The sequence below is a fragment of the Onychostoma macrolepis genome, chromosome 02, assembly GCF_012432095.1.
Source record: "Onychostoma macrolepis isolate SWU-2019 chromosome 02, ASM1243209v1, whole genome shotgun sequence".
NCBI lineage: Eukaryota > Metazoa > Chordata > Actinopteri > Cypriniformes > Cyprinidae > Onychostoma > Onychostoma macrolepis.
In genome coordinates, this window is record NC_081156.1 from 13657640 (window position 1) to 13676295 (window position 18656).

At 37.4% G+C, this 18656-nt stretch overlaps 1 protein-coding gene across 2 annotated transcripts in view; it reads right to left on the minus strand.

The window, feature by feature from the left end:
- The window catches only part of LOC131529479 (netrin-G1), an 82894-nt gene that overhangs the window by 26840 nt on the left and 37398 nt on the right, over positions 1 to 18656 (minus strand). For both annotated transcript variants that reach the window (XM_058759260.1, XM_058759268.1), the window contains exon 3: positions 6136 to 6779. In XM_058759260.1, the coding sequence (XP_058615243.1) occupies positions 6136 to 6779 (644 nt within the window). The remainder of the gene's footprint in view (positions 1 to 6135; positions 6780 to 18656) is intronic.

An 18656-nucleotide genomic window follows, 5' to 3' on the forward strand; every position in this document is an offset into this window, starting at 1 on the left:
GAATGTGAGATAATCCTAAAAGTGGAGTGCTATGGAAAGGGATCTTGAAGGCAGTTTTTAGATCATGAGTCCTTGCATGGCCTGTTCTCATTTAGCTGTTAAAAATCTAGTTAACAGCAGTCAATATATGGATAATTCACCTACAGATGAAAGTTCTTCCATCATTTATTGACCCCCATGTCATTCCAAACCTGTATGACTTTCTTTGTTTTATGGAAAACAGAAGGTTAATTCTGAAGAATGTTCTGGTTGCTCTTTTCTATATGGACTTACAATAAAGAAGACGGTTTTTTAAACTTCAAAAAGGAATCAAAATATCACAAAAGTGGTTCATACAACTCATGCATATTCGAAGTCTAGAAGTATGACAGCTTTGTCAAGACAAGTAAAATTTATTTCTGCAGCACTTTTCATAATGCACATTGGGCCATGTGCTAGTCTGTTTTTGTGCCATTACATAATGCCCCAAAAAGCATGTATTAACCCATTTTGCGGCTGTGTTGTTAGTAGGTTGCTCCTGATTATTGTGCATTGTCAGTAGATCACCCACAGAACTTTCCACTCCCATCTGCGCTTTTATGGGATTGCGGAATTAGACTAATTTTAGTATAATAGATTTGGGCGATGATAAAGTTTACATTTTGCAACTGTATAAGCAATCAAGAATTTGCTATATAACATATATTATTCTACATGTGTATATCCAACTTTATAAAGGAGTTGGGTGATAATATTGCTTATATTTTGCAACAACATAAAAAATCAAGAATTGAAGATTTGCTATAATGTATATATACACTTAACAAAATTATAAACGCAACACTTTTATTTTTGCCCCCATTTTTCATGAGCTGAACTCAAAGATCTAAGACTTTTTCTATGTACACAAAAGGCCTATTTCTCTCAAATACTGTTCACAAATCTGTCTAAATCTGTGTTAGTGAGCACTTCTCCTTTGCCGAGATACTCCAGCCACCTCACAGGTGTGGCATATCAGGATGCTGATTAGACAGCATGATTATTGCACAGGTGTGCCTTAGGCTGGCCACAATAAATGGCCAATCTAAAATGTGCAGTTTTACTGTATTACTGTCCGAAAACCAGTCAGTATCTGGTGTGACCACCATTTGCCTCACGCAGTGCAACACATCTCCTTCGCATAGAGATGATCAGGTTGTTGATTGTGGCCTGTGAAATGTTGGTCCACTCCTCTTCAATGGCTGTGCGAAGTTGCTGGATATTGGCAGGAACTGGAACACGCTGTCGTATACGCCGATCCAGAGCATCCCAAACATGCTCAATGGGTGACATGTCCGGTGAGTATGCTGGCCATGCAAGAACTGGGATGTTTTCAGCTTCCAGGAATTGTGTACATTCAAAATGCCATCAATAAAATGCACCTGTGTTCGTTGTCCATAACATACGCCTGCCCATACCATAACCCCACCGCCACCATGGGCCACTCGATCCACAATGTTGACATCAGCAAACCGCTCACCCACACGACGCTATACATGCTGTCTGCCATCTGCCCTGTACAGTGAATACTGGGATTCATCCGCGAAGAGAACACCTCTCCAAAGTGCCAGACGCCATCGAATGTGAGCATTTGCCCACTCAAGTCGGATACGATGATGAACTGCAGTCAGGTCAAGACCCCGATGAGGACGACGAGCATGCAGATGAGCTTTCCTGAGACGGTTTCTGACAGTTTGTGCAGAAATTCTTTGGTTATGCAAACCGATTGTTGCAGTAGCTGTCCGGGTGGCTGGTCTCAGACGATGCATGTGGAGGTCCTGGGCTGGTGTGGTCTGCGGTTGTGAGGTCGGTTGGATGTACTGCCAAATTCTCTGAAACGACTTTGGAGACGGCTTATGGTAGAGAAATGAACATTCAATTCACGGGCAACAGCTCTGGTGGACATTCCTGCAGTCAGCATGCCAATTGCACGCTCCCTCAAAACTTGCGACATCTGTGGCATTGTGCTGTGTGATAAAACTGCACATTTTAGAGTGGCCTTTTATTGTGGCCAGCCTAAGGCACACCTGTGCAATAATCGTGCTGTCTAATAAGCATCTTGATATGCCACACCTGTGAGGTGGCTGGAGTATCTCGGCAAAGGAGAAGTGCTCACTAACACAGATTTAGACAGATTTATGAACAATATTTGAGAGAAATAGGCCTTTTGTGTACATAGAAAAAGTCTTAGATCTTTGAGTTCAGCTCATGAAAAATGGGGGCAAAAACAAAAGTGTTCTGTTTATAATTTTGTTCAGTGTAGATTTGCTATATTGCTATATTACATGAGTGCACCATGTATATGTGGATAAAGTTGGGTATACTATAGATATGCTATATATATAGTTCTAGGCAACAATGTAGTTTGAAGTAAATTAACAAACAAGCAGTGAGTAGATGTAAATAAAGACAACTTTTGTTTGCATGATTAAGTTTAGCAACATCACTTTGTACAAAGTTATATAAATGCTAAATGTAAGTTAAGGTCAATAGCAAAATGTGTTTAGCACATATACATTTTTGTTCATTTTCACAGTTTAGCTTTGCATGTTAATTAGCATGTACAGGTCCATTTATGTTTTGATAGAGAAACTGGAGAACAACCTGATGATTTCAGACCTGGTTTTCTTGTTATCAGGGTTTTTTTAATGAGCCTTATTTTTCATTCTCAGTGTTGAAAACACACTCAATCTTAGTTTTAAAATGTTTGAAGGACATGACTGCAGTTTCATCAATCTACCATTAGAATGTAAATGAAAAACATCTAATTAATTTACAGCATAACATTATTATGAAGATGCAGATCTTATTAGAAATCATACCTTTCTAAGCTCTTCGGAGTGCTGGGGACTTCTGAGGCATTGCTTCCTTCAACACTACTAACCCCATCCAAGTGAATAACTACACAACCCTGGTCAAAAGACCTCCACTGTAATATTCTTCTCTGTGTCAGAGATTTTTGGGATTAAATTGAATTGAAAACCCACAGGCAGGAGAAGTTATTGGATGTACCTGTATTCACCTCTGATTTGCCTCAGGAACTCATAAATGGCAAAATATGGTGACTGCAAAGAAGCAGAGACCTCAGATTTAACACTTTAATCGTAAACAAAAGTTGCTTCCTGAAACATACATTACTTTTCCTTCCTTTCTATTACCTAAAGTAGTTTTTCTTCATCTGAAAAGATAATTTTCTCCATTATAAACAATGTAAAGACTTTCTCCTTACATTATTAAAAAAGAAGATCAAAGAATTTCATTTTTTTTTCATAGAAGACGGTTGCCAGTAAATTTTAATTGATGCATCACAATTATAGCCTTTTTTTTTTTTTGAAAACAGAAAGCAGTATTATTATTTATTTATTTATTTATTTTGTATGAGGACTCAATTGTAGCTTTTAATGAACCTAAGACTGCCTGCGAGGATAATTTAGTCTAGACTGTGTGAAAGCCGTAGTTCATAAGGAGACTATAGGTGGAGGTCCTTCCCAACATCAAGCACTGCCACCTCCACACCTCCCTCTTGCAGACTCTCAACACATCAAAGCCAAACAACAGCATCCCCTCGTGCCTTCATTAAGACATAGAGCAGCCCACTTATCTCTTTGCTCTATTATAAGTTCCAAAAGTGAACATTAGGGGTGCTGACAAACTCATTTTAGATGTGCACGTTCAGTGTCTTTTTACACAAACATATTTAGAATTAATTGCAAAATCATATTTAGAATTGACTGTTCTCTTTTTTGGGGAAATTTTGTTAATGAATTTGGACATACAGGTTTGGAACAAAATGAGGCTGAATAAATGATGACAGAATTTGTCCTTTTAAAAGGTAAATGTTTTGTAAATGTAGTAAATTCAGTAAATGAAAATAGTAAATGCACTCTAGGATATTTTGTAATATTGTGTTGTTGAAACAAAAGTGAAAATGTTTGCATCAGGTAAAACAATTTGCCAAATGTCAAACATTTTCTTTTCCTTATTTTGTTTGTTTATGCCTCAGTGATGGACCATGTGCATGATTTCCCAAGCCTAACTTAAGATTTGTCGGCTCATTCAACTCAATAAGCAAACAATTCCTGACACAAGAGGAGTACTGTCTACTGGGGCGTGCATGTGTACAACTTCCTTTGAACTATAAAATCAGTTTGAAATATTGTGCAATGGGTCTTCAAATGAAAATGTGTGCTTTAAAGTCTAAAGGAATACAATATGAAGGATCAAAAACCATGCACCACCATCTACATAAAATACCCTCAGTAATCATTACAGATGCAAAGTCATATTAATGTCGCCCAACAGGCACACTTGCATGGTGATGCGTCCCCAGTGGTTATTATTTAATCAGCAGTAAATGGTCTTAATTAGTAGATTAGTCTCTTTCCAATTAGCTCACTCTGTAATTGCCCTAATCTACCACTGCAGTCCTTTGAATCCTAATTTAGAGCTGTGCATTTAGATTCACAGGGGACCTATCAAATGCGTCATTATGAACCAAGTTATTCTCACATAAACCAACTGCTTATGAGACATTCCGGCCCAATTTGGAGAGCAGCTGCTGTGTTTTTGTTTCTATTGTGCCATCATTTGACTTGTGAAGACATTGCGAAGTCATGCTGCACTTTTTTTTTTGCTCTAAATGAGACCTTTGAGGTCCATTTTATTCTTTATTGCCCATTGCAATGTCCCTCCATCCGGCTTGACTTCTAATTTTAGAGAAGAATATGAGTGGTCACTCATTATGCGTATTCTGTCATTGACACCATGTGGAGCCTTGCAAAAGCTGGGCTGGGCCTACATGCATAAAACTTGGCAATCCTGAAAGTTTGAGAACACACAACTGAGCTTTCCAAAAAAAAAAAAAAGAACAAAAAAAAAAAAAAGTTAAGTAGATCCTTTGCAGATCCTACTTTTGGCATTGTCATTATATCATTGTCATTACGAAATATTCATCTCAATTGTGCATATAATCATTTAATGCACATTTTATGTTTCCATCTAGTTATTTTTTTAATATAAAATAATTTTATTATTAACATTTTTAGTTTTAAGTAACATTTGACAGAATCTATGCTGGGTTCATTGTATAAATTTTGCCCCTGAAGTAATTGTAACCCTTAAGTAGTTACATTATCAAATATTTCTGGCAAATGATATTATGCGGCATCTTGCATGTTTTGTGATATTCACGTCACAACATTTTATTGCGTTGATTGTTTTTAATGCTCTATGGCATTTGAAAATTACTTACCACCTACACTAAACCCTACCTTAAACCCAAACCAATGTGTTAATGAAAGCAGTGTTAATAAAAAGCAGGCATGAGATAAAAAAACACTTCTGTCTTCTGACTTCACTTCAAGTCTTTGAGCTCTTTTATCGTGACTGATTTCACAGGATTCGTACCTGAGCACTCTGCACCACAAGTACAACGCTGTTCCAGGTGAGCTACCTAGGAAGTTTACTATGTCAGAAAAGCCATACATATGAAGCTAGTTATGTTATGCAAACAGGAAAATGCATGATTTAATTAATGTAAAATCATGAAAATCATGTAAAAGTATTTTGAGATTATAACTGCATTTTGCAAGAAACCACATGAAAATAATTTGGTAAAACTCTTGTATGGAGCAATTCTCACTATTAACTAGTTGCTTATTAGTATGCCTATTATTAACATATTGGCTGTTTATTAGTACTTATAAAAGCACATATTCTACCTGACCATATTCTACATCCCTAATCCTACCCAATACCTAAACTTAACAACCACATTAATAACTATTAATAAGCCGCAAGTTAGGAGTTTTTTGAGGCGAATGTCGTAACTAATGGTTTGTCAATAGTGAGAATTGGACCTTAAATTAAAGTGTGACCAATAATTATTTTTTTGCCCTGTAATCATAATTGCATTGCAGTGAATTGTATGTATGTATGTATGTATGTATAGTAAGTAAGTTGTGCAAATATTTAGGTAAGAGGCACGCTCTTCCAATGAGCCTATACTGAACAATTATTCCACCTCAATATGTTTTTAATGGGCATTTTATTGGCATTTTATTTATATACTAATGTTTTTATTTTCAGAAGTAATTATGCAAAATTTTTAAAACTTACCTGCCCTGCACTTTAATGTCCGAGATGGCATAGAAGTATCTAGAAAGGTTGTTCTCATCCACCATTGTGGCTCCGGTGGCAGGCCGAAGAAGTCTTATGCGAAGGTCAGTGAGGGTGAAGAAATCCCTTAGGTTCTTGGTGGTGTCCAGCTGCCCATACAGAGAAGCCATATTGTGCAGTCTCGGGCCAGCAAGAAGGGCGAAGCGGTCTTTGATCTCGAAGCGCACAGTCTTATCGTACTTCCACACATAGCCTGTTGAATAGGCCTCAGTGCAGATGATTTCTAGCATTGTGCTTGGGGTCAGCTGATGTACTGCTTTTGGCTCCATAGTAAAGGCATCCAAACAGTCAGATGCGTAAAACTGATACGGCTGCCACGTATGACCGTAATCTAGCGACTTCTCCAAGACCAACTGCTCGGGTCGGCCAGACTCAAAGGTGAGGACAATGTCATCTGTGAGTTCTATTGTTTTGTTCCAGGACAGCGTGATGTTGACCTGAAGGGGCTTGGGGTATTTCTTCCAGGAGGTCGACTGCCAGAACGTGGTTGGGTTTCGTCCTTCAGAGTCAAACATGAGCTCGGGCGGGTGGGCCAGCTCTTCGGTATCAGCGTCGCATTCGTTATTACACATATATGGGTTTTCCTGAAATACACACAGAGAGACCGGATGTGTTAATTATGCAGTACGCTAATAGTAACGGGTTTCCCATTAGACAGTGGCACTCATTTGAGGTGAACCCACACTGAGATGTTTGATTGTCCACATGAATCACAATGTTAATGAACATATTCTTTGGTGAAAACACTTCAGCCTCCATTAATGCAGTAAATTGGACGTTTTCCTGACTTGACTGCTGAATACGACGCTTTGAATGGCCATCACCTGCTTTCAAAGCGGTGTGCCTCATGAGAGCTGCTCAACGGTTACCCACTAGCTCACTACCACCCAAATTGCTAATATAATTGATATTCTTGCTTGTTGGCCAGTTGGAATGGGAGTGGAATTCCGATGAGTGAAGTTGGAGGTACACACGGAGCTCCATGCATTTTTCATGCGTCTGTGTCTGCTCTGCACCGCTGAGCCACTGTGTTTCAGATCAACTTTTTCATTAACATTCTGCACACCTCTGAGCCACAGCACAAATGACAATCAGCCATGAACTTTGAGGAGACGGCCATTAATTTCCATCTTGTATACATGTTTGATCGGCTGCAATTGTCATAAATCTTGTTTTGTTTCAGGCACAAACAGTGGCGGAATGCAATTACAAAAGATGCATAACATCTAAAGGCTCTTGGGACAAAATATTCAGCTTTGTTTGTGGAATAATTTTATCCCCATCGCTGCTGTCAGTGGAAGAACTGACAGATTGTGATGCTTCCTCTCATCAAATTAATTATCTACTCTGCGTTGTTGGATCAAAATGTATTTCCCTTGTTTGTTTAGTCCAGGAATGTTCACAGGGAGATTGGATCTTATGCTGTGCTGAGCAAAGTCAGGCAGAATAAACACATCTTTAAAGGAAAATTCATTTACTGCTATTCATGTCACTCCAAACCCATATACTGGTTTCCATGAAGCACAAAATATACATTTTTGAAGAATCTTTACACAATTCTTGCAATATAAAAACAATTAATATTAATCAGAGGCTTTCAATCACATTGTCACATTCCTTCTCTTACTTCATATACTGTAATTGTGCGCAATTCAGAATTGTTTTTTTTTCTGAAACTGAAATGTGGTAGCAAGCAGAATATTTTATATATTTAAGTTATTTTAGCTGTCTGATATGCTGCTTGATGTTGCAAATTGGTATTTGATATCATATTATTTTATTTATTATTGTAATCATAAACACACTGGTTTGTAGCCCAAACGGGTTAATACTGTTTAAACAGTAAACGTTTCCTGCACTTTGTTATTCTTTTAGTTATAGCGACTAATTCATTGGAAGTCTCACGCACTCACAAGAAATTGCTTTCATCTACATTGAAAAATAAGGTGAATATAACTGTATACTGAATTTATTTTTATTAAGCCAATTTATGGACCAAGATGAAAGACTTAATCTCCCAGAATGCCAGTACCTGCTATATTTCTCAGAATTGTTATTAAGTAAATTCTCTTTTTTGAATCCAATTAAAACTCCAATTTGTCTTCCTCTTGGCTGTGGTAAATTGAATTAAAGTTCACTCATGAAATGGAGTCAGTTCTTAAATTCACGATTCAACTCACCCCCCCCCCCCCCACCCAATCCCCCTGTCATTTAGCAACATAGCCCCACAGAAAATACATAAGGATTTAAGAACAACACGAGGAAGATAGAATTCATTTTTAGCTTAACTATTGTAAGTCTACATGTTACTAAATGATTGGTCTCCTCTCTGTGTGCATGTAAGGAAGAGAAGTGAATTACTACCTGCACACACACTATCATTGATTTCTTCCTCCACCACATTACAACACTTACATACCCTGATATAGACAAAACTGAGTGGCTAAATGTGACAAAGAGGGCCAGACCTTCCACTGGATTCTCCTGCAGTGGCTCCCTGTCCAAAAACAGCTGCCTTATCATGATCAATACGCTCTCTCTTCTCTTAACACTTGGGGATAGAGTGACCAGTGTTGAAGGTGGCCATTGAAAAATCAATGTAGATTATATCCCATTCCACGTATAGTCTCTGTTAGAGGGGGAAAGACAGTGCAGTGGTCTCATTAGAATAGCTGACATCTCCATCAGCTGCACTGGACTACAGCAGTAATTTCCAAAGCTGCTCTCTATTAATCCCTGTTGATTAGACTACCGCCATAGAAGTGTGCATCACAGACACTTCAACATAAAGGTCATGTTAGACTGGTCGCTAATGAGGTCCTGCCTCATAAAGCCAAGGGGGCAATCCAATATTGTGTCTCTGTGAGCGGGCCAATGGTTTGAACTAGGATGTTAGGGCGTTCATCATGCGAGCCTGTGTTAATTGAGTATTTGTGTGCTGTGTTCCAATGAAAGCATTTAATGTTATTACCCCAACTGACCCAGAGCAGAAAAACAGATTGTAAATTTCAAACTTAAAATGAATTATGGTACAGAATTGATAGATTAATATATATGGTACATAATATCACGCACACATTTTTAATCATTTGGCCACTGACACAAGCCTTCAATTAAGTATATGGTTCAGGTGATATGTGCAAAATTTGAGGTGATATGTTCACTTTTACATAAAAGCATGAAACTTTGCACAATTGTACAGTTTAGGGCCCTGAACATTTTCAGAAATGGAGCCATCGCAAAAACACCTCATGGTTGCCATGGCGACCATTTTACTTTCCGCCATAACCAAATTATGTATTTTGTGTCATATCTCCTGAACCAAACATGATAACACAGAAAAGGTGATGTCTACCCCTATGTTTTGATGGTCAAGGATTACAATGATACAATACAACAACATAAACTGTTCAGTTGATGGTGAAATCAGCAATGTGAGAAGGAAATAACAGTATCTGAGCATCACAGTATCACAGCATTTACAATAGTCCATAGTAAGTCTATTAATTTTTTCTTTCTTTGATAATTAACTAATATTTTATTCAATAGTACAATAAAAGATTGTTTTAATTAATTAATTAAATCGTTACATTTATGTAGCGCTTTTCTGAGTACTCAAAACGCTTTACATGGAAGTGGGAATCTCCTCAACCACCACCAAGCAAATGGTTTCTCCTAACATTGCTATGCTGATGACACACAGCTCCATCGTTCATTTTAACCAGACAATCTAATAGTAGCTGCATGGATCTCAGGCTGCCTGGCAAACATCTCGGCATGGATGAAGGAACATCTCCTGCAGCTCAACCTGGCAAAGAATGCTTATCGTTTTCCCTGCCACTTGGACTCTACAGCATGATTTCATCATCATTCTTGGTTCATCAAAAATCATTCTTTGGTGACCAGCTGAGCTACAAGGACCATAAAGACAGCTCGATCATGCAGGTTTGCATTGCACAACATCAGGAGAATCAGAGCATGCTGCACAACTTCTTGCCCAGGTCCTTGTCATTTCTAGGCTGGACTATTGCAGTGCTCTTCTAGCTGGACTTCCATCGTGCGCAATCAAACCTTGGCAAATGTTTCAGAATGCAGCGGCACGACTGGTCTTCCATGAGCCCAAAAGGGCCCACTTCACTAATCTTTTTATCTCCCTGCACTGGCTACCGGTTGCGACTCGCATCAAGTTCAAGACATTGATGTTTGCGTACAGAACAGCCACAGGCTCAGCATCCTCCTACTTCCTCCTCACTCTTATGAATCTACATCCCCTCCAGAAGCCTGAGATCTGTAAGTAAGCGTTCACCTTTCCTGGCTGGTGAAATGATCTTCCCACAACCGCAGTTATAAACAGAACACCCAACACGTTATCTGACAGCAACACTAATTTAATCCCATACCTGACCATTTGACAAAAACTGGGATCCGAACCATACCTGCATTAAATCTCCTATGTGAGGTAGACAAAACTCATTTATTAAAACTTGTATTAAAATTGTGAATAGATTAAATACAGAAAGCAAGCAAAGAGCGCTCACTTTAATATAATCACTACAGCTGTCAATCTGTGGCAGCGTGATTGGCTACACTGCTCAGAGTGTACTGGGCAGAGCCGAAATAGTCGTAGTTACTGGACCCGCAACCCGCCCGTGCTTGTCACCATCTGGCCCGCACCACACCCTACACATAAATATTATTCCACCCGTTACAGCAAATATTAGCAATTCACCTGCGTTTACCCACCTGCATGCAGGACTCTGGCTTCCCCCTTTTGGACAACATAATAGACAACTCTGGCCCCAGAGAGTGATTGTAAATTAAGGTTTTAAATTAAATTTCATTCAGTATCTTCTGAGATTTCATTGTAATCCTTCTCATAACGTCACTGAATTAACCATTAACTGTTCACCCGATTGCGTTGCCGTCTGCGTGTGATGTTAGAGCTTTTTTGAGAGAGTACAATAATATATTTGAAACACACTACCACTTACCTGACTCTGCCTGAGAGTCAAGGAAAAATACACTTACTTGAGATAATTTTCTCTGAAATATATGATAGTATTCTTGAAAATACAAATGCCAATCGGTTGTGCGGATCACTCCACTGTGGCAACCCCTGATAAAGGGAGCAAGCCGAAAGGAAGAGAGAGAGTATTCTTGAAAATAATCTTTTCATGTATTATTGAATAAAATATTAGTTAATTATCAAAGAAAGAAAAAAATAATAACCATAATACGGACTTTTGTAAATGCTATGATACTGTGATGCTCATTGCTGATTTCACCATTAACTCTTCACCTGAACAGTTTATGTTGTTGTATACTGTATCATTGTAATCCATCAAAACATAGGGGTAGACATAACCTTTTCTGTGTTATCATGTTTGGTTCTGGAGATATGACACAAAATACATAATTTGGTTATGGTGGAAAGTAAAATTAAAATATGCACTACCATTCAAATGTATGGGTCATTAAGATTTTAATGATTTTATTTTTTTTTTTTAAAGAAATGAATACTTTTATTCAGCAAGGATGCATTAAATTGATAAAAATACATTTATAATTTCAAAAAACCTATTTAGAATAAATGCTGTTACTTTGAAATTTTTACTAATCAAGGAATCCTGAAAAAGAAAAAAAGAAAGAAAAGCATTACAGTTTTCAAAAAAAAAAAAAAAAAAAAACTATGCAGCACAACTTTTTTCAACATTAATTATAATGAGAATTGTTTCTTAAAAACCAAATCAACATATTAGAATGTTTTCTGAAGCATCATACAAAAAAACAGCTTTGCCAGAGGAATAAATTAAGCTATCAAACTAATGCAATTATTGTGTTTTTGTCTTATAGAGTTAGTGAAATGACTGAAAAAAAACAATAATGGCAGCAGATGTGATCGACTTGAAGGCTGTGAGACTGACAGGCGGAGCCTCTGTTGATGCGGTCTGGGACAGAGTATGTGGATGAGGAACATAAATTCATTGCCCAGTGACAGCAGGGCCTGATGAAGAGGTCCAAGCTGCCCCACAAATCAGCTGATGTGACAAATGTTTGAAAATCGCACCCCAGATAACACACTAAAGCCTCTAAATTTCCCATTTCTTCCATGCACCGAATCACTACCTGAAACATAGACTGAGTTTTTAAGGGACAAACTGTTTCCTGTGATAAAATACACCGAACCACATGCATGTAATTTTCAGTCACATAAGGAAAAAGAAAAGGCCTTTCAATGAAATTACGGAGATTACGGAGGTTGTGTGATTCACTGTTTAGACTCAGATCAAGGGAATGCCTGAGGAAGTCTGGCTTTAACGTCATGTCTGATTACTTGTCTTTATTAATCTGTCTTGTTTCCTTCCTAGACAAAGATGGGATATGCTCCTTGTGGAGTTTACAAAGCAAGATTATTTTATAATATTTTACTTACAATTCAGTTTCTTTAAGCATGGAAATCTTTGTCATGTTATTGATAGATATAATGCAGTAAAAATATTTGACATTGTGGTTATGAGTCTGGTGACTATGAGCCAGAAAAGGTTAGTATTAACATTTCCATTCATAAACTAAAACTGGTTAACTGAAATAATTCTGAAATGAAATAAAATAAAATATTAATATTAGAAAAACCTGTTTTAAATAAATGCTGCTTTTTAAATTTTCCATTCATCATAGAATCCTGAAAAAAAGCTAATAAAAAATAACTAAATAATTAAAAAACTATTAAGCAGCTCAATTGTTTTCAGCTTTGATAACAATCAGAAAAGATTCCTGAGCATGAAATCAGCATATTAAAATGATTTCTGAAGGATCCTGTGACACTGAAGGCTGCTAAAAAAAAAGGCTGCGAAAAATGGCTGCTAAATATTCAGCTTTGCCATCACAGGAATAAATTACCTTCTCAAATATACTGAAATAGAATTTCAAATTTTAATATTTTATCTCTTAAATCTTCTATCGTTCCAATTTTTTGGGAAAGTGAAGCTAATACAAATATTGTGTTTTTGTCTAATAATGATACATTATATAGTGTGCTGTGGATCAAAAAATAAAATAAAAATTATATATATAAAAAATAAAATAAAAAATAAAGCAGAGGAATTAAAAAAATAACTAACTTCAAAAACAAAAATTAGAAATGTTGCAACATTAATTGATGGACTGGAGTCATGTGGATTATTTTGATGTTTTTATCAGCTGTTTGAAATCTCATTCTGACGGCACCCATTCACTACAGAGGATTCATTGGTGAGAAAGTGATGTAATGCTTCATTTCTCCAAATCTCTTCTGATGAATGAACAAACTCACCAGAGTGTGAGTCAATTTTCAGCAAACTTAATTTTTTGGGTGAACTATTTTGTAATTTACAATATAATTCAATTTGAAATCTGCTATAGAAAAGTGATACTGTATGTTGCTTCCAAAATATGCGTTTAGTCAGAAACATGGCTTATTTCAAATGGCCCCCAACCGGGCAATTTTCCCTAATGGGAAAAATTTTAAAATCAGATGGTGTAGTTCTATTATCTACCACCAGGGGTGACTGCATCAAGCTAACTAGCCAAACCTTGACCCCTTGTTATGTGTAAAACTTCTTCACATCATTCCCCTCTCTGAAACTCAATGATTCCTTCTTTATCTGCTCTTCAAAAAGGCCTTCCCCACTGCTATAGGAAGGATTCACTCGTCTGTTTCATGACGCAGAGCCTTGCTTCAATTACTACAAGGGTCTTCACAAGCAACTATATGAGATTGAGTCCCCAATCTCTCCCAGAGGAGCAGAATTGCTAAGGCTTATATTGATGAAGGGTTATGTGTTTGCCCAGAATCACAAGGATACATCACATCCTGCCTCACATAGACCTTAAAGCAAGGGTTCGATGGCTGAAACTAATGCAGACGCTGTCAAGGTAAGGCAGTCTTAGCTATGTCTATGGTGATGTTGAGCCATGCTGGCTGGAGGGGCCTGATAATGGAGAGGGCTGAGAGCAGGGACAGTGAGAGATTGTTGGTGTTGGCGATTTGACAGAAACTCAATAGCACTTTAATGGTCCATAGTCATCGAGGTGCTTTACTGCAGCACAGGACTTACCCCACTGACCATGGGAGAAATGAAGCAAAGCGGTGGTGAACTGTGAAGCCAGCGAGACCTGCACACGCTGCAGAATAAGATCTGTGGCGTAGGCCTGACAGATTGCCAATCGGATATCTGGAAATCACTTCATTGGCCGTAAAATGAAAACATTATGATAAGACCCACTCGGCCAAGTAAATCCCCACAGGATCTCAGCATGTTAAATATCTGTGGCATTGGGTCACACAGGAAACACAACACGGTTCTGATCAGGTGCGGGAAAAAATGATGGATTTGAACAGTCTTGCTGCCATTATATACCATACAATTCAAAATTTCAGTAAAACCAATTTTTTTATTTAGCAAGGACACATTAAATTGATCAAAACTGGCAATAACAATGTTGCATGAGATTCTACATGAAATTCAAGCACACACACACGCACACACACACACACACACACACACACACACACACACACTTTCCAATGGAGCTTAGATTGATCAAAAGTGACAGTAAAGAATTTTATAATTTTACAAAAGAGCTCTATTTCTAATAAATTTCTAATAAAGAAATGTTCATCAAATTCCATTCCATTTCTACAAAAATATTAAGCAACACAACTGATGTCAACATTTATAATAATAAGAAACATTTCTTGAGCAGCAAATCAGCATATTAGAATGATTTCTGAAGGATCATGTGACACTGAAGACTAGAATAATGGCTGCTGAAAATTCATCTTGACAATGACAGGAATAAGTTACATTGTAAAATATATTAAAACATGAAACCATTATTTTAATTTGTAATGATGTTTTACAATAACTGTTATTTTTGATCAAATAAATGCTGCCTTGGTGAGCAAAAGAGAAAATCTTACTGACCCCAGACATTAATGTGTCTTAGCACACTCTTTAATGAAGAGATAACCAAACACTTGTACAAAAATATGTTATTTTTAAATACAAATAACACAAAGTCCAAACAATGACAAATATCAACTATACCTATTTCATGGGTACTATTTTGTGTTACTATTGTGTTGTTTCTATTTCTGCAGTGTCAGGGCACTCCAATGTTTCTTTGGACCTTGGACCAAAATACCTCTCCTTATGTATATTAATAATACAACATCTGTGAGAAGAGACTGATTTTGTACGTTAAAAGTAGTAGATATTACATAACCAATCCCTCATCTTCCACAAGAAAAACCATAAAAAGGATGCTGTCTGGAGAAACATCGCAAAGTCATAAAAATACAATGCGGTTTCTGCTGTGCAGAGTGTTGTGAATCCGAGAATCTGTGCACACAAACAGAACTCTTCCACACACTGTTCTGGTTGCTTGTGATTTGTGATTTTGTTGAATCATGCAGCATTTTCACATTTAGTGCAGACAGATAAATGACTTTTCTCGTCTAGTTAGGACACAGTGTTATTATAATGATTTGACATGTGAGTGGTAGAAGCTGTGGTTGCATCTAAACAGAAGTGTACACATTGCTGTCTTTCCTCCATGCCATGCAGTGTGCCCTTTAGTATAAAGACTCCAAGAAAGCAGGGACTCTGAAAACAGCAGAAGGAGCCTGAGCTTTGAAGTGAACTAAAAAAAAAAATCAAGTGCAACATGTTGTTAAGCTTCAGACTAATTGGGATTCACAGAGCACACAGAGACCAGGAGAACTTCACATTAATTAACAACTGGCCTCATTATCTATCCCATGGGGCTTCGTCCGGCTGGGGTAAACTTATCACCACTTCATTATCCAGAGGGGGTGGAAGAGGCCGGATACACCAAGCTGTCAGAATTCAATCAACAGTTCTTCCCACCACTTCACTCTGCTAGTCCTCTGTCTCATGTTTAAAAGCACATGGGCTTGGGTTGGGTTGGGTTTTTTCATTTTATGCTCTGTTTATGCTTTTTAACTCATATCACCTACCCATGATGTACGGAAGAGGATTAGGATCAAGACTGTTTCAAGAGAGAAGAAAAAAAAACTTCTAAAAATTCTATAAAAATCTACATAAAATGTTAAGAACAAACTCATTAAATTAAAAGAAACTCATTGTGTTTTGAGAAAAAACTCTTTAAATTTCGAGAGAAAAAAAGTCAAAATAAAATGTTGAAAAAAGTCATGTTTTGAGACATCCTATTACTTTAGGATTGTTGATGGTTGTGTACACCTCTATCTATATAATGAAACAACTGTAACCATCTGTACAGCCATTAATGGCAATGCAGTATGATTTTAGTTTAGGGCAGCAGCTATTTGCACTAGGTGAAAATAGCAATAGATACTGTTTACACTAAAGTGGAAATAGCCATAGATGCTATTTACTAGGGTTGGGTATCGTTTTTTTTTTTTTTTCGATACCGATGCCAAATCGATACTTTTAAAACGGTACCGGTGCCTAAACGGTGCCTGAACCGATACTTAAAAATAATTTAAAAAAAATAAAAATTACCAATTAATAATTGGATTGGCCATTAGCACTAAACACATGATGTCTTTCTTATTCATACTGGATGCCAGAGAGCACCCTTGCACAAAGAATCCACATATCCAGTCACAGAAGTAGCGGAACTCATGAAGCTCCAGGAAATCCCCAAAATGGACAAATGCATTGCTATGGATGTAACTGAGTAAACAAGATATAAACGTTTTGAATGATAAAACAAATACAATAAACACTCGACTACGACAATATATAGTTTATCTGTGTTATTCAAGCCATCTCAGGTATTTTCATAATAATTAAGTATATTTATAATCCATTGCCAATCGATGTATTAGTAGCCTATGGAACATATTTTCTGCCTCATTCTGTGACAAGAAGCTACATCAGATCACAAAAGGAAGCATTTAACTGGTGTTGTGGACTAAAAAGGTTATAATGTTCTCTTTTGTTGGACAACAGGTTTAAAAACGTGAATGCAAGATCATTTTAGCTTTTGGCATTTTAATTTAAGTATGTTTAGCTTAGCTAGTTAATGGAGGGCTACCTGTTGCCGTCAGAGCAAGTGTAATTTCTGCATTCACGCGCTCCTTGGATGCTCTCATTTCCCGAGTTGTGCTTTTAAGTTGGAATGTGAAAACAGCACGCTCGTGTTACTACAAAGATTTGTTGGACTTGTATTATTAGAGCTTTCCAATTTGAGTTCAAGTGCATTTTCTCAGTCGGGAAATTATTTTTCACATGAGGTACCGGTGATGATGCTTCTTACGTTCATTTTGGAGAAACAAAGGACAAATATTTCAATCGATCACTCAGGCATAGCACCGAAATGAGGCACCGAAATCTGCATTCTGATTCGGTTCTAGTACATACCGGTTACATAGGTACCGGTGCCGTATTGGTACTGGGTTTCGGTACCCAACCCTACTATTTACACAAAGTAAAAATAGTGATATATTCTATTTTCACTAATGGAAGTAGTGATATATTCTATTTACACTAAGTGACAACAGCAGCATTTGTTAGTGATTCTATTTACGCTATGTAAAAGTCGCTAATCATTTCAATAAGCGTAAATAGTAACTACATGCTATTTCTACTTATACATATTGACCGATACTATTTGCACACCAGTATTGTTGTACATTAACAGAATGCAATAATAATATAGAGTGTACATTATTTTATATATTAAAATGATTAAATAGACACTGCCTATTGGGACAACAAAGTCATCTATATATCCTACCTACCCCTGAACCTACACATTCACTAGGCAATTGATTTCCACTTTTCCAATGTGATAAGTGATGAGAAAAGGAAGAAGAGAAAAGTTTGGCAAAAGGCAGATTCGAACTTGAGTCGATCGCATCATATGCTACATCCATAAGCATTACTCTCTATGACCTATGCTACTGCAGACCCAGTTTAACTGTCACGAATCCTGTCCGTGGTTTTCCGTCTGCTCGCCACCAGATGTTGCCTTCCAATTACATTGACTCTCACACTACACAAACTGTTGCATGTCACCCCGGACTACATTTCCCATCATCCATTGCACTGATTACACACACAGCTGCAACCAATCAAACACACTTTATAAGTCATGGACTTCCTCTTTTTGATGTCCGAGTATTGTTTGCGTTTATCTTGATGTTAGCGATACCAACATTACGGAGCCTGTAACTAAGTCTAGTCTAGTCCTGTTCTTTGCCTGTTTACCCGAGTTTTGTATCCTAGCCTGTTTATCTTGTCTTTTCTGCCCTGGAATTATTGCCTGTCTTGGATTATCCCTTTGTCGAGCCGTTTGGACTCTGTTTGCCCCTGCCTGGATTATTACCATGTACCTGGATTATCTCTCTTTGTCTTGCCCTGTTGGATTACGTTCGCCGTCGATTGACCCACGCCTGTGTACTGGACTAC